Genomic DNA, 13,796 nt, shown 5'->3' with positions numbered 1-13,796 from the left:
TCGGGCATCAAGGGCCCTTTTTCAAGATGCACAATAAAGCACTGATTAGCAGGTATTCTGCTGTTTGCCCTTGATTTCCATATCCTATGATTTAAACATAGTTTTTCTGTAACACTGTCCTAGCAATGCAATTGAGGTGGTACGTATTTATTGAAAACATTTATAAAAATAGACCTTGCCTCTGTAAAGTCTGTGTAACCTGATAAACACTAATATAGGTCAGTACTGTTGAACTCTGTCCATGTTTGCTGGGCAGATTATTTGACGTGAAAAGAAAACAGCAGCCTTTGGGCCAGATCCAGCTGTAGTCCTTTAGGTAAATAGTCTCAAACTGTATAAATGTGCTTGGGGTGGCAGTAGCCATTGAATATCTCAGAAATGACAGTTCATGAGATGATAGGAACCACTCTGGGGGGGTTTGTGGATGCACACCTAAGGCCAATTTCAAAAAGTATAATTTCAAAAAGTATAAAGCCCTGTCTAAGTAATTCAAGTAAATATGCCAGTGCATTTAATTTTGAAACAGGGTTTTTTTGTTACAAAGTTATGATCATAATATTGATAAGCCACCATACCACGTCAAGGTAAAAAATGGGCGTTGGTTAAGGCAGTCTCTCCCTCTTAAAAGCCGCTCAGCAAGTTGGCGGGGGAGGATCTAGCACAGAGTTGAAACCAAGGCACAGGAGATGTTTATACAAAGAATTGCTACTACAGAGAGGTAATGTACCTTGTTTACTATGACTAAAGATAAATAAGTTAGGGACCACCATGTGGGGTTTTACCTTGACGTGGTATGGTGGCTTATCAATATTATGATCATAACTTTGTAACAAAAAAACCCTGTTTCAAAATTAAATGCACTGGCATATTTACTTGAATTACTTAGACAGGGCTTTATACTTTTTGAAATTATACTTTTTGAAATTGGCCTTAGGTGTGCATCCACAAACCCCCCCATAATGATAGGAACCACTGCCTTTCAATGTATAATGTGATCAGCGTGCCAGAATCTGAATCTGTATAATTGCATGGATTCCTAGTGCCGACTGCCTATAATAAAATGGTAATACCATTAATAATTGTTGTCTTCATAAAGCTTACACTACCTGTTTCCGTGCCAGTAAATGCTACCAGACCATACTACATGTCAATAGTTTGTCCCAACAGTCCTGGATATGTCATGTTCTTTGGTAACACTTCCTGCTTGCCATATAAAGTGCACTCTACTAGTTGATCTGCAGCTGCCAAGTTTATACTTGATACCACTAGGAATGCACAGAATCCAGGATTCTGTTCAGTATTCGCCAGGAGTCAGCCTTTTTGAGCAGGGTTTGGATGAATCCTCGTGCCTTGTTGAACCGAATCCAGTTCATGTGACTTTTTGTCACAAAACAAGGAAGTTAAAAAAATTTTAATGTGTGTGCAGCATATGCAAGTTAGGATTCAGTTCTGCATTCGGCCGACTCTTTCACAAAGGATTTGGGAGTTTGGCCAAATGCCAAAATAGTGGATTCAGAGCATCCCTCGATACAACTCAGTGTTGGGAATATAGAATATAGTAGCTGGTGCCATTTGTTCAAGGTCTAAATAACCCACTGATTGTTGCACTAAACATAATCTAAATATCTTGTTGTTGTTTAAAGAAACACAGAGTACGACTGGGGTACCCAGGGCCTATCTCCAGCCGCTGCTGTGATACATACTAACTTTGCTATTAATTAGGCCACACCTCCAGGGGAAATAGAATTAAAGATGGCCATGCGTTCCACTGGACCTATAAAGTCAACATCAGTGGTGACAGGTAGAAGTATAAAAGCGCAATATCAAAGTACATGAACAATGACACAAACCTTCTCTTGCTGCTGCTTTCATACCTAATCCATGTTGCTTTCTATCAGCATTTCTTTGGTGCATCCATTTTATTGATGATAGCAGCTATATACCATAAAAGAAGAGATCATTCTGTGCAAAGAGAGTAACCGTAAAAACTGGGATATGAGGAATCATTTTCCATTTATTAATATTTCATTATAAAAGTGCTCGGATAAATGAGAATAAAATGTAAGGTGAGAAAGTGGTGTGTCCCCTGACAGACCCGTGCAGTGACATCACATGGCATGTAACAGTGATTAGTGGTTTTTCATTAGCTGGCACATGTGGTTTAGGGACAAGGCAACCTGCATAACATGTGCAAAAAGCAGACAAAGGGTTAATACTGATGCTTCTTTGCCATAGTGATTAACGACCTGAAATACTCAAGTATACTGTCATAGTCACTCAGGCATGACTCTTACTTCCCCCTGCAAACAGACATGTACAGAGTTAAACTTCTGTTCCGTTACATAGGCACACAAAATTTGATACATGGAACATGCACAACACAACACAGTACAGTGTCAGTACTGCAAGCAAATTGGATTTAATTAGGACTTCCCATTAAAATATTTAAATTAAAAATCCTACAACTTTTGAGTCCCTGAGTTTTTAAAAAAAACTATTTTGAACCCCTCACCCGCAGGTTAAAAATGTCACTTTTCAGGAAAAATTTTTTACAAATAAGTATGTATTACAGGTATGGGACCTGTTATCCAGAATGCTTGGGCCTGGGCTTTTCTGGATAAGGGGGTCTTTCTATAATTTGGATCTTCATACGTCTACTAGAAAATCAAGTAACCATTAAATAAACCCAATAGGCTGGTTTTGCTTCCAATAAGGATTCATTACCGGTATATCTTGGTTTGGATCAAGTTCAAGGTACTATTTTATTACTGCAGAGAAAAAGGAAATTATTTTTAAAAATCTGGATTATTTGGATAAAATGGAGTCTATGGGAGACACCCATTTTGTAATTCGTAGCTTTCTGAATAGCAGGTTTCCGGATAAAGCATCCCATACCTGTACCATACATTTTAAAGGGTATGAACACATTAAAAAAATATATGTATTTAAATAATAATTTGAAAAATGTACAAACCACACAAACCATAGCCTTACTCGTTTCTTGCTTGAATGACTCATTTATAGGCATTAAAGGTCACAGAACACCAAAATTCTACAGTCTGTGGGGTTTGTACATTGTATTATGACATACCTTTTTACCATGATAACTACTTGAGGTGCAGAAGTATTTTTGCTTTTGCATATATGGATCCTGTTGTTACTGGGGGTAGTCGAAATGCATTTATGCAATGCAATAAATACTCTTTCCTATACCACAATACAAAATAAATTCAAGATCATGTTCATCCTACAAGAAATGTTGCCAGGAATATAATAGCAGCTAGCTGGTCAAGGGGTCCAAAAAGCAGCCATTTTTAAATGAAAATTATTATTTAGCAACAAAATTTTTTTTTAAGAAGTGTATTTGGATGCATATTCCATTTATCAACCCTATATGCTTACTAATACAGAGCAGACCTATAGTATCTGTACACATTATTCCAGGGAAGGCATCCCAAATCCCAATTCACAGACTACTCTAAGGCAGAACAAATGCATATCAAGAGGATCTATTTCAAGGGGAAGTCTTTCATTGCCTACAGATTATTGCCAGGCAAATCTTTATTCCTCACATACAGAGGACAGACTTAACACATACCTTTCCCAGAAACAACTCCAAATCAAAGTAGATTGTCTATTATAAGGCAACCCACATCAAACTTTCTCCAGTTCCAAACTATCCAGTTTCCACACAGACTACTCCAAAGAAAATAAGCCTAAACACGATTCACTGACCAATCACCCCAGCACACAGACAAAAATGGATCTACCTAATCTCTGGATATTTACTACTCTAAGATTGAGTTGTCCTGTCATTGTAAATACACCAGGCATCTCCAAGACCAAAATTGGCCACCCAGGTTCACCAACACACACACTTTCTAGCCAGGTGTAAATTACCGAAACACACAGACCATTCCAAGACAAATCTAAGCCATTGTATCTAGGCAAAACTGCTCCATTCATGTTCATAGGCTGCTCTAGAACATAATTTTTTTTTACAAGCAAATGCCATTCTGTAAACCACTCTTCAGTTTAAAGTTTAGTTTTGTGACTGGTCTCTCTCTGCCCTTGCACTAAAGAGAACAGGCCAGGTTGGTTAGAAGATCTTGATGGAATAATCTGGAGAAAATGATAGACTAGGACAGAAGGTAGTATTGTGTTATAAAAGGAACATTTCAGTAGTCATTATGTAATTCATCTCCCATGGCTCCAGCCTTCATTGGGGTACAAAAGAAATCCCTTGGACCAGTCTGGCAAAAATGGATCTATTCCTCTTAGAATTCCTAGTTTTTTTCTTTAATTCCCTTCATACTCGAATCTGATAACCACCGAGATCAGGGAGAGACTTAGAGTCTGCAGATTTTTCCCCCGATGAGCTGCAAGAAGAAAGACAATGGTAAATTACTAGTAATTTGCTTGAGCAATGCATACAGATTTTTAAAGCAGACATATTACCGTCTTTCAGGGCGATCTCTGCGTTGAGGGCTGGATTGTCCTCTTTGTGGGGAGGCAGTAACATCTCTCTTTCGGTCCTTAGGTGGGGAAGGAGGTCCCTTGGTTATCTGATAGAAGGGGATCATTGTTAAGATAACATGAGTATGGGCATGACAACCATTTTGTTGTTCTGCCCCCCCAACCCCTATACTGCTTTACCATATTTTTAGTAAACTTTTTTTTTCCAATTTGGCCATTAAGCCTTCTTTTTTAAGGATATTACTTTCTGATATTTATATTGTCTACAATACCTACAAAGAATATTCCTTTCTGTGTTACATGTTTAGTGTCTATGCAAATAAATTTCCAACTTCTACTATTGCTGCCTATCTACTTCTTTTGTCTACCCACTAAGATAACCACATATAGTTCCTGCTTCACCCTGAGTCGCATCTCTCTGCTGTGGCGCTCCAATTCTCTGCGCAGACCCTCTCTTCCAAGCTCCTGGACATCAAGAACAGAGTGCTTCCAGTCGATCTGCTCCACACTGTGTGGGTCATGGGAGACATAGGGACCAATCTTCACTTTACGTAATGTGTGCCAACATTTAGAGTAGGCGTCACGGAAGTCTTCAAGCAAGTCACTCAGAGTACGGTGCTTCAGTGGCTTATACATCAAATCATCACGTCGGCTGATGCCTAGTGCCCCAAAATGATTGCCCCAGTGAAGCCCCAGGACAATATGCCTAAAGCAACCACCAGAAAATTGGGTCTTAAAACTGATAGGAAAGCGCTCCAGCCCAGTAATGCTGTTAGTCAGGTAGCTGCAGGAGAGGTTTAGGAGGCCATCAAATTTAAGTATGGAACAAACTACAATTTGCAAACATCCAGGAAACGTACCCAATCCCCATAATGGTTAACATCAGATTTTATGCTAATAAAAAACATTTATAATAAGAAATAGGTTTGCAAGTGGTTATCAGATTCTAATTATCTGATTATTGTTTGAACAGGACCGTAATATGGTCCGTATAAAGGATACATTGCCAGAATGACAGCCTCCAAACATTTAATTGGTAGAGCCTCTTTGGTCATCTCTTTGGCTAGGTCCATTAGTCTGAAAAAAAAATTTAAGAGATCTCTTGCTAGCATGTCTAGGAAGAACCTAAAGCAGGGCACAACACTCAGTACTGTACATGGAATGCTGACAACACCAATAGGGAAGGCTGGCAAGCAACGAATACTGATCAAGATATATTACAAAATGAGTACAACTTTAAAAGCTTTAATTGTTCAGTGTTTTATGGCTTCTGTGCCTTATTCACAAGTTGCATCATTTCTAGCTTAAAGGGGAACTCCGGCTTCCAAACCAAAATTTGATAAAGAGGCCCACATATCACAAAAACCCCTAATATACCCATCTCAGTTACTGGTTTCTTCAAAAAGTATGAATAAATGCCATTTTATATGCTGAAATCCAGCTGTTTAACAGTTCTTCTCTTCTGCATCATTTCAAATCCTGGCAGGGAAGGAGGGACTACATAAACACTGATGTTACAAATTGTAACAACTTCTCCACAGCTTACAGACAGCATGCAGGAACTACATAACCCACAATGCATTACACTGTGATGTTCCTTTCCTTATTGAAATCACGTGTACAGGGAGTTGTGGGGTTTGGAGGATGCAGATGGCTGTTGATACAAAGTAACAGTAGTCAGCCAGCTCAGCAAAGAAGTCAGACAGATCAGCAGGGGGCTAGGCTTAGGAAACTGTTCCAAACCATTCAAAATCATGAAAAGTCTGCATATTTTTAATTGATGTATATTGCAAAGTTACTTGAAATTATGTTTACTTTTCAAACAGCTTAAGTTATATTTGTGTGGAGTTCCCCTTTAATAATTTAGGATTTAGTTGTCCTCTGGTTGCACTATGATCACCCCTGTAACATTCATGGCTTGAGAAGCCTTAGATATTCTGTAAAAACAATGCATACCCTGTGAGGGGTCGTGTCTTCTTGATTTCAAAGAACTGTGTGCCTGTGTGATTGTATCTGAAGTTTTGTCAAGTACAATATCAGTGAGTTGTGGTAAACCGCTTATGACAGACATGCTTCTTACCATTTCTTACTCGCAAATACTGCACCATAAAATATATATATCTTTCCTATGTTGCTTTCTATAACGCTTGCTAGAATATACCCTTCTGCTCTCTATGAACCTCACTACAGTTTTTTTTTTTTTTTTTTAAATACCTCCCCATTCAACTAAAAATGATTATTAACAAGCATTAACTCCAACATATTCTGCAGCTCTGTACAATAAACATACAGCTATACATACAAACCAACCGATACAAGAAGTGAAAAGACCCCCATTTAGAAGAGCTTACAATCACAATCCTTTTCATTTTAGCTATGGATTTTTATTTAGCCATTTCTCAGACAGCCTCTTTGATTTTGTCATTCTGCATGACTTGTGGCACTACACAGATTAATAGTATAAAATGTAAAATAATCAGAGCTAGCAGTCAGGTATTTGACAGCCTGTGACATGGATTTTAGGGTCTAATTTCTCTAAAGGGAACAACTATTATAAGATCTAAGATTATATAGAATAAAATAATGTTTATTAGCATATCCTTAACAGTACTGCCACCACAGTAACAGTATCCTTAAACACGAGAATCTTATTCAGAATGTGCTATGAATGTAGAAGAGACCTAAACAGTATTGAAAGCTTGCATTTTGATTAGATAGTATGCTCTTATGAGCAGGTCCCAAAAAAACTGTGTTTATTCTGTAATCCTTTTTTGGTAAATTATTGTAAGATCTCGATTATTGTGGGCGCTTTAATAAATGATGATAATCGGATTTAGCCAATAAAAGGAGTCACTCTACATTTTTGCGTAGAAGGCATGCAATCACCTCATCCTTTTAATGTTATGAGGGAATCTTTAGAAGGAGGTAATACAGGTATTCATTATAATTGATAAAAGAATATGCATTACAGGTACTGTATATATATAATATATATAATATATATATATATATATATATATATATATATATATATATATATATATATATATATATATATATATATATATATATATATATATATATATTATGGATATATAATATGAATAGATATATGGGACCCGTTATCCAGAATGCTGGGAATTTCTTTAAATATTAAACACAATAGTATTGTTTTGGCCTAAATAAGGATTCGTTTTATCAAGGTCTAATTATAGAAAAAAGGGAAATCATTTCTAAAACGTAGAATTATTTGATTAGAATTGAGTCTATTAGAGATGACCTTCCCGTAATTCTGGGTAATGGATCCCATAACTTTGGGCTTTCACTCAACAACAATGAGCTTCAAACACCTTAACAAAATATTTCATAATAGATATGTTTGGACCTCCTCATACCTCCAATTTTTATGCAAGTACTGTTGAACTGTTTGCATGTGGAATCAGATGTAAAGGTTCACAGGGATTCAGAGCCCACATGCACTGACTTGTTTTCAACTAGAATATAAATACACTTTGGCTGTTCACCACATTGTGATGCCACTGTTACCAAATATGCATTGTACCACAACTTTTACATGATTTTTGGAATTAGAAAACGCCCAATGTGTCAGAAATCACATTCAACTTTTTTTAACTTTCTTACACCGTTAAATGAACAGTTACTTATAAAAACTGGGTAAAGAGATAGGCTGTGCAAAATAAAAAATGTTTCCAATATAGTTAGCCAAAAATGCAATCTATAAAGGCTGGAGTGACTGGATGTCTTAACATAACAGGACAGAACACAACTTGCTGCTTTTCAGCTCTCTAACTCTGAGTTAGTCAGCGACTTTAAAGAGATATTGCCACCAGAAATTAAACTTTTTTTAAATCTATCATAATATTGCCTTTGAAAGTTACTTATAACTTTGCCATAAAGTAATACTTTACATTACCTGTCTGGTGCCCCATATTCCTGTATGAGGGGGCTGCCATATTTGTGCAGCAGAAGTCTGTTAGCATTAGAAACTTTAACTTACAGGCTGAGATGGGACAGTCAGGTTGGCAAAACAGTCAGGTTTAGAAACAAACTAACAATCACTTAAACAAACCTCTCAGCAAAAAACTAATTTATAAAAAGTAGTTTTTTAGTGTCAGTATCACTTTAAGGGGGCCACATGTGATGTTTCTGTTTAATGAGTTTGCAATTGATCCTTAGCATGCAGATCAGATTCAAAAGCAAAGTTATGACCCACGTACCCCCCCCCCCTCAAGTCACTGATTGTTTACTGCCTGGTAACCAGAGGAAACCAAGAGAGCTGCAAGTGTTCTAGCTATTATGTTAGACATCCAGTCACGCCAGCTTTATACATTATATTTTTGGCTAACTAACTATATTGGAAACATTTTTCATTTTGCACAGCATATCTATTTACCCAGTGTTTATTTTTATACTGAACAATTCCTTTTAATGGAGGCAAATACAGGGCTTAAAGGAAAACTATACCCCCAAAATGAACACAAGCAACAGATAGTTTATATCATATTAAGTGGCATTTTAAAGAATCTTACCAAACTGGAATATATATTTAAGCAAATACTGCCCTTTTACATCTCTTGCATTCAGCCACCATTTCGTGATGGTCTGTGTGCTGCCTCAGAGATCACCTGACCAGAAATACTTCAACTCCCAACTGTAACAGGAAGAAGTGTGGAAGCAAATGACACAACTCTGTCTGTTAATTGGCTCATGTGACATGTAGGGTTTGTTTAGTATGTTTGTGTGCACATTGAATTGTACGCTCCCCTGGGGCGGCCCTTATTTTTTTAAAATGGCAATTTTCTACTTATGATTACCCAATGGCACATACTACTAAAAAAGTATATGATTATGAAAATGGTTTATTTACACGAAGCAGGATTTTACATATGAGCTGTTTTATGCAATATGTTTTTATAGAGACCTACATTGTTTGGTGGGTACGGTTTTCCTTTAATTACTCCACCAATACTATAGCTGATATGCTCAAATGTATGATCACACTGCACCTTGACCAGTGGAGTGAATGTTAATGGGTATGAGTACAGAGAGTGTGCCACATCTGCTTTCGAACATTTTTATCTTTCATTTATTTTAGTCCAATGGATACTTGTTGACCCACAGTATAATCCATGCATGGGTGGCCAAACTGGGCAAAAATCTTTGTGTAGGCCAGCTTAACTTGTAGAATCTCACAACTAATAGGTAGGAAATATAGATGAGTTGCTTAGAATAAAAATTCTCTCATTTTGGAAACATTTTTGGCATTCAATTGAATAAACGCATTCAAGTGCGAGTGTTAGAACACCTCTGCCAACTGAGAAACCATGATGATACCATTTGGGAAGATATTTCAGCTAGTAGGCTGTGATGTGTGCAAGTTCTAATGATGGGGATGATGACAGTTGTACTAAAATGGCATGGATGGCTGCAGGCAGAGTAGAGCTAAAGACATGCATGCAGGGTACAGACGAAGGGCAAGTGGAGAATAATGCTGGAAGGAATGGTTACAGCCACACAACTGCTAATGAAGAATGTAACTGGACTGAACGGCAGAACGTCCCTCACAGCATTACCCATGCCTCCAAACAGAGCTGACAATGAAAGAAGATAAAAGCATATAGTTGTGGGAAGTCTCAAAACTGATGAACTATCTTTAGTAGGAACCTTATAGTAATCAACCAGAATTGTACTTTTATTAGTCTTAATGCAGTTGCGGATGACTTGCTTTATAAATGTTACCTAAATTATCTATTTTTTACTAGATGTATACAAATAGTTAAATTTTCACATTACTGACTTTAAAATCCATAATAGCTCCCATTTAAGGGGCAACGGCATACAGGGAGATCTGTCGAACGCAGTTAAATCTGCGGTTCCATTTCTCTAAGATGCTTTCCCACAGGCAATAATGCTTATCTCCCGAAAGAAACCATACGAGTTGATTTGGCTTTTTGCAGTCAACTCGTGAGGGAACTTTGGACAACTCCTCAAAGTGAAGCGGCGTGCATGTTTTTCCGCTGGTGATTTCCACTAATTGCCAGTAGGAAGCATTTTCAGATTTGTCACCCACAGTAACACAGATTTAACCATGCTATAGGAGAAGCAAACTTAGGTGGTGGCCAAGGCCACAGAGCTTCTACTGGTTACCCTACATAGACATATTTGGCAAACAGCTCTTTTAAAAGCAGGCTTGCTACATGGAGATCCCACCCTCATAATGCCCTGCATGCTTCTTCACAGGTCTGTTAATCAGCTGGCTTCTGCTTCATTGTTTCTAGCAACCGACAGATGCTGTTTTCAAAAATAATTACATTTACAAAAGACTTGCTTAAGATTAGACATATTTTTGTGCTTAAAAACTCATTTAATATTCACATCTCCTAGAAAGAAGCTCTAAGCAAAAGGCACTTGGCAATATTAAGGATACTGCAGCTCTCGAATGTATCTTTGAATGGCCTCTACACGTTCTGGAACGGAGGCTCCAGCATGAAAGGATGGAACACTTGGGATTGGAACCTATAGATCAAAAAGAATTCAAATTGTAATTACTAGATCATATGTACTCAAACTATGAACAACATGCAGCAATGTACACTTTGATAAATTATAAAGTGGTTCGTGCATTCATGAATTTGGATAGCAAGTTCACATTAGATAAATGTGTAAAGCATGGTGTGTGTGTGTATTATATAAGGAGGATAAATAGAGGAGCTTCAGTTTATATGGATTTATATCTTGATCAACTTTTTTGCATTTTTGGTGTAATCATATCTCTATACAGCACTATACAGTTTGCTTTTGCGGAACAGCATACACCGCTGTTCAACATGAGCCAAATAAATATTGTATTGAATATGCGCTCTATTTTAACTTTTAAAAATAAACTTTTTAAATAAATTATACTACTAATGCATTATAGTTTTATGTTTACCTTTACTACCACCTGGAATCGGGTGTGCTAGTTTAGCCCTCTAAGTACCCCCTGTCTTAGAATCTATAGTACTGGAATAAAAGTAACATTGTGCCGACACTGTTGATTCTGTTCACTAGCAGCAAGTGGCACATAAAAGGCTAAAGAGACCTTGCATTCCATATACATAGCCTCCAGCTGATGCATGCCCCTAAGGCTTTCAGATAAGAGTTTGCTATACAAGTAATGTTATGTTAATACAATTGACCATAGAGAGTCAATTTGATAGGGATTTAATGGTGGGCATACAAAGTTGTGTATAATTATATGTGCATGTATGCTTGCCCGACCAATATCCATTTACTATAAATAACAGTTCATGGATTGAAAATGTCACCTCACAGTGTTAGCCAGTGCAAAGTGAATCTGCAGATTAACAAGAAGTAAAGTATAATAATTAAACAGTTTTTGGGTTAAAGGGGTGGTTCACCTTCAAACAACTACTTGTTTTCAGATAGATCACCAGAAATACTTTTTCCAATGACTTTCTATGTGTCACTGTTTTTATAATATTGAAGTGCAAAGTGAAATTTTTCACCTTCTGAAGCAGTTCTGGAAGGGGGGTCACCGACCCTGTAAGCTGTTCTAAATTAATACATTTAGTTGATACATTTCTTATCTTTGTCCCTGCTGAGCAGAATCTCTGGGTTTCATTACAGGCAGCTAAAACAACTGAATTGAAAAAAAGTGTTTGGAAGGTGAACAACCCCCTTTAAGATTTTGTTCAACAGTAGATACAGTATTTTAAGGAAAAAAAAAACAATAGGCAGAATGCTATTTTAACACAAGCCTTTATAGTTTTTATATTAGAGGGGACCCATAGTTCCAAATGCTATTTTCCAATGCTAGTCAAGCCAAATAAGCTTCACTAATACTATAAACATATTGCGATATATATATATAAATATAGCCTTATCTAGCCACCTCTCCACATGTCTACTGTGGCCCATAGGATGGAAATTTCTTGCAATAGATTTTGTACTAGGGCTCACAGGCCTCTAGTTACAGCCAGGAAGAGCATTGTTATACCGAGTACAGTTATATTAGGGTGTGAAAGGGCAGCACAAATGGCAGTCTATTGGTCAGGGCCAGCATATGATTAGGCTTGTTATAAAATAATAGGGTGTGTCTGGGGCTGTGTCTGTGGAAAGCAATGAGAGCAGGATCTGGGGTAGTTCTACAGATGGGACACTGTGAGCTAATTGGGTGTCAGTCAGTTGAAGCGAGGACACAGCAGGAGTGCCGATGCCAAACATGCTCCTTACAAACTACTGTTCACTCCTCTCCAGGAACTTACCCGGGGCAGATCTTGTGCCTCTCGAATCCTCCTCGCAAGTGCCTCCCCGTCGGGATGGGTTCTGCCCACGAACTGCCACATTCGTTCCCATGTTGGTTCATCTATCGGGAGACCCCCTCTATTCACATAAAACGGAGCTCCCCCGTCCTCCTCATCCCCTCCATTCTGAAACGGCTCAGACATGTCACTTGCGCCCCTGCCACAGGTTAATACAGAGCCCACGCATTCCACGTAACTAGCCCCCAAAGCAAGTCCTATCCGCATCCTACTGAGTAACGCTGGAACCACCCTGCTCCCCTATGGAACGCTTCATTTAGTGCATCTCCTGTCACTCCATACAGTGTGTCTCTATTTAGCCCCCATGCGCCCAGCGATCAGTCTCATGCACCCAGCTTGCTTGCCAGCACCCCAAACATCCTGCTCTACACTGTGCCCTCTGACCCCCACTAGTCTGCACCCTATTGACTAACGGCTACTAATCCTTCCTCTCCCGCACACAAAGCTCTCGGCACCGGGAGGGGCAGCTATATGACAGCGAGATCGTCTTTAACTCATTCAGGGCTGAGCACAGAATACGATTCTCCTATGCATAGACAATGGAACCTTGTCTCTCTGGCGAACGTCTGGTTAAGGCCAACAGGAACCGTCCAGCCAATAGGACACAGCAGAGAGTTGATGACGTCAGATAGTTCATGCCCACCACAGAAATAACGGTTTGCACAGGGATTGTGCGATTTGCTGATTGGCGCTTGTCTCAGAGTGATACGAACAATAGCCAATTACGGTAAACAGCCTATTGTACCACACAATGCCTTGAATGGGCTCTAAATGGCCGTTCCAGTACAGCTAAGACATAAAAAAAAAATGCTATTTTACAAAACAGCAATAATATTGTGACTGTGTGAACGTGTGGGAGTTCTTACATGCAGCAGCGTCTAACATTTAGTTAGCCATTTGTGCAGCACCTCCCAAATGCCCTGATTTTCCATGCAGTTTCGATTTTCTGAGCACGCTGGTCCGGATTGTACTGTA

General features: G+C 38.4%; 1 protein-coding gene across 1 annotated transcript; it reads right to left on the bottom strand.

Moving 5' to 3' along the window:
• Positions 1-3,416: 3,416 nt before the first annotated feature.
• Positions 3,417-13,409, bottom strand: vash1.L (vasohibin 1 L homeolog). Its single transcript, XM_018230347.2, has 7 exons — positions 12,765-13,409; positions 10,925-11,013; positions 6,433-6,489; positions 5,479-5,553; positions 4,879-5,260; positions 4,459-4,565; positions 3,417-4,379 (listed from the first exon to the last, which is right to left on the bottom strand). The coding sequence occupies exons 1-7, from the start codon at positions 13,026-13,028 to the stop codon at positions 4,310-4,312; spliced, it is 1,044 nt and encodes a 347-aa protein (XP_018085836.1). The 5' UTR covers positions 13,029-13,409; the 3' UTR covers positions 3,417-4,309.
• Between the last annotated feature and the right edge of the window lie 387 nt (positions 13,410-13,796).

This window comes from Xenopus laevis, chromosome 8L (genome assembly GCF_017654675.1).
Source record: "Xenopus laevis strain J_2021 chromosome 8L, Xenopus_laevis_v10.1, whole genome shotgun sequence".
In the NCBI taxonomy this organism is placed as follows: Eukaryota; Metazoa; Chordata; class Amphibia; order Anura; family Pipidae; genus Xenopus; species Xenopus laevis.
This window is presented reverse-complemented; position numbering and strand designations above follow the sequence as displayed.

Bases quoted from the DNA above. Each gene is read 5' to 3' on its own strand.
- vash1.L (XM_018230347.2), bottom strand. From the start codon at position 13,028: ATGCGGATAGGACTTGCTTTGGGGGCTAGTTACGTGGAATGCGTGGGC. The intron at 5,554-6,432 runs GTATGCATTGTT...TTTTTTTTTCAG, and splicing joins AAGACACGACCCCTCACAGG to ACTAATGGACCTAGCCAAAG. The intron at 4,566-4,878 runs GTGAAGCAGGAA...CCCTTCTATCAG, and splicing joins GCAGAGAGATGCGACTCAGG to ATAACCAAGGGACCTCCTTC.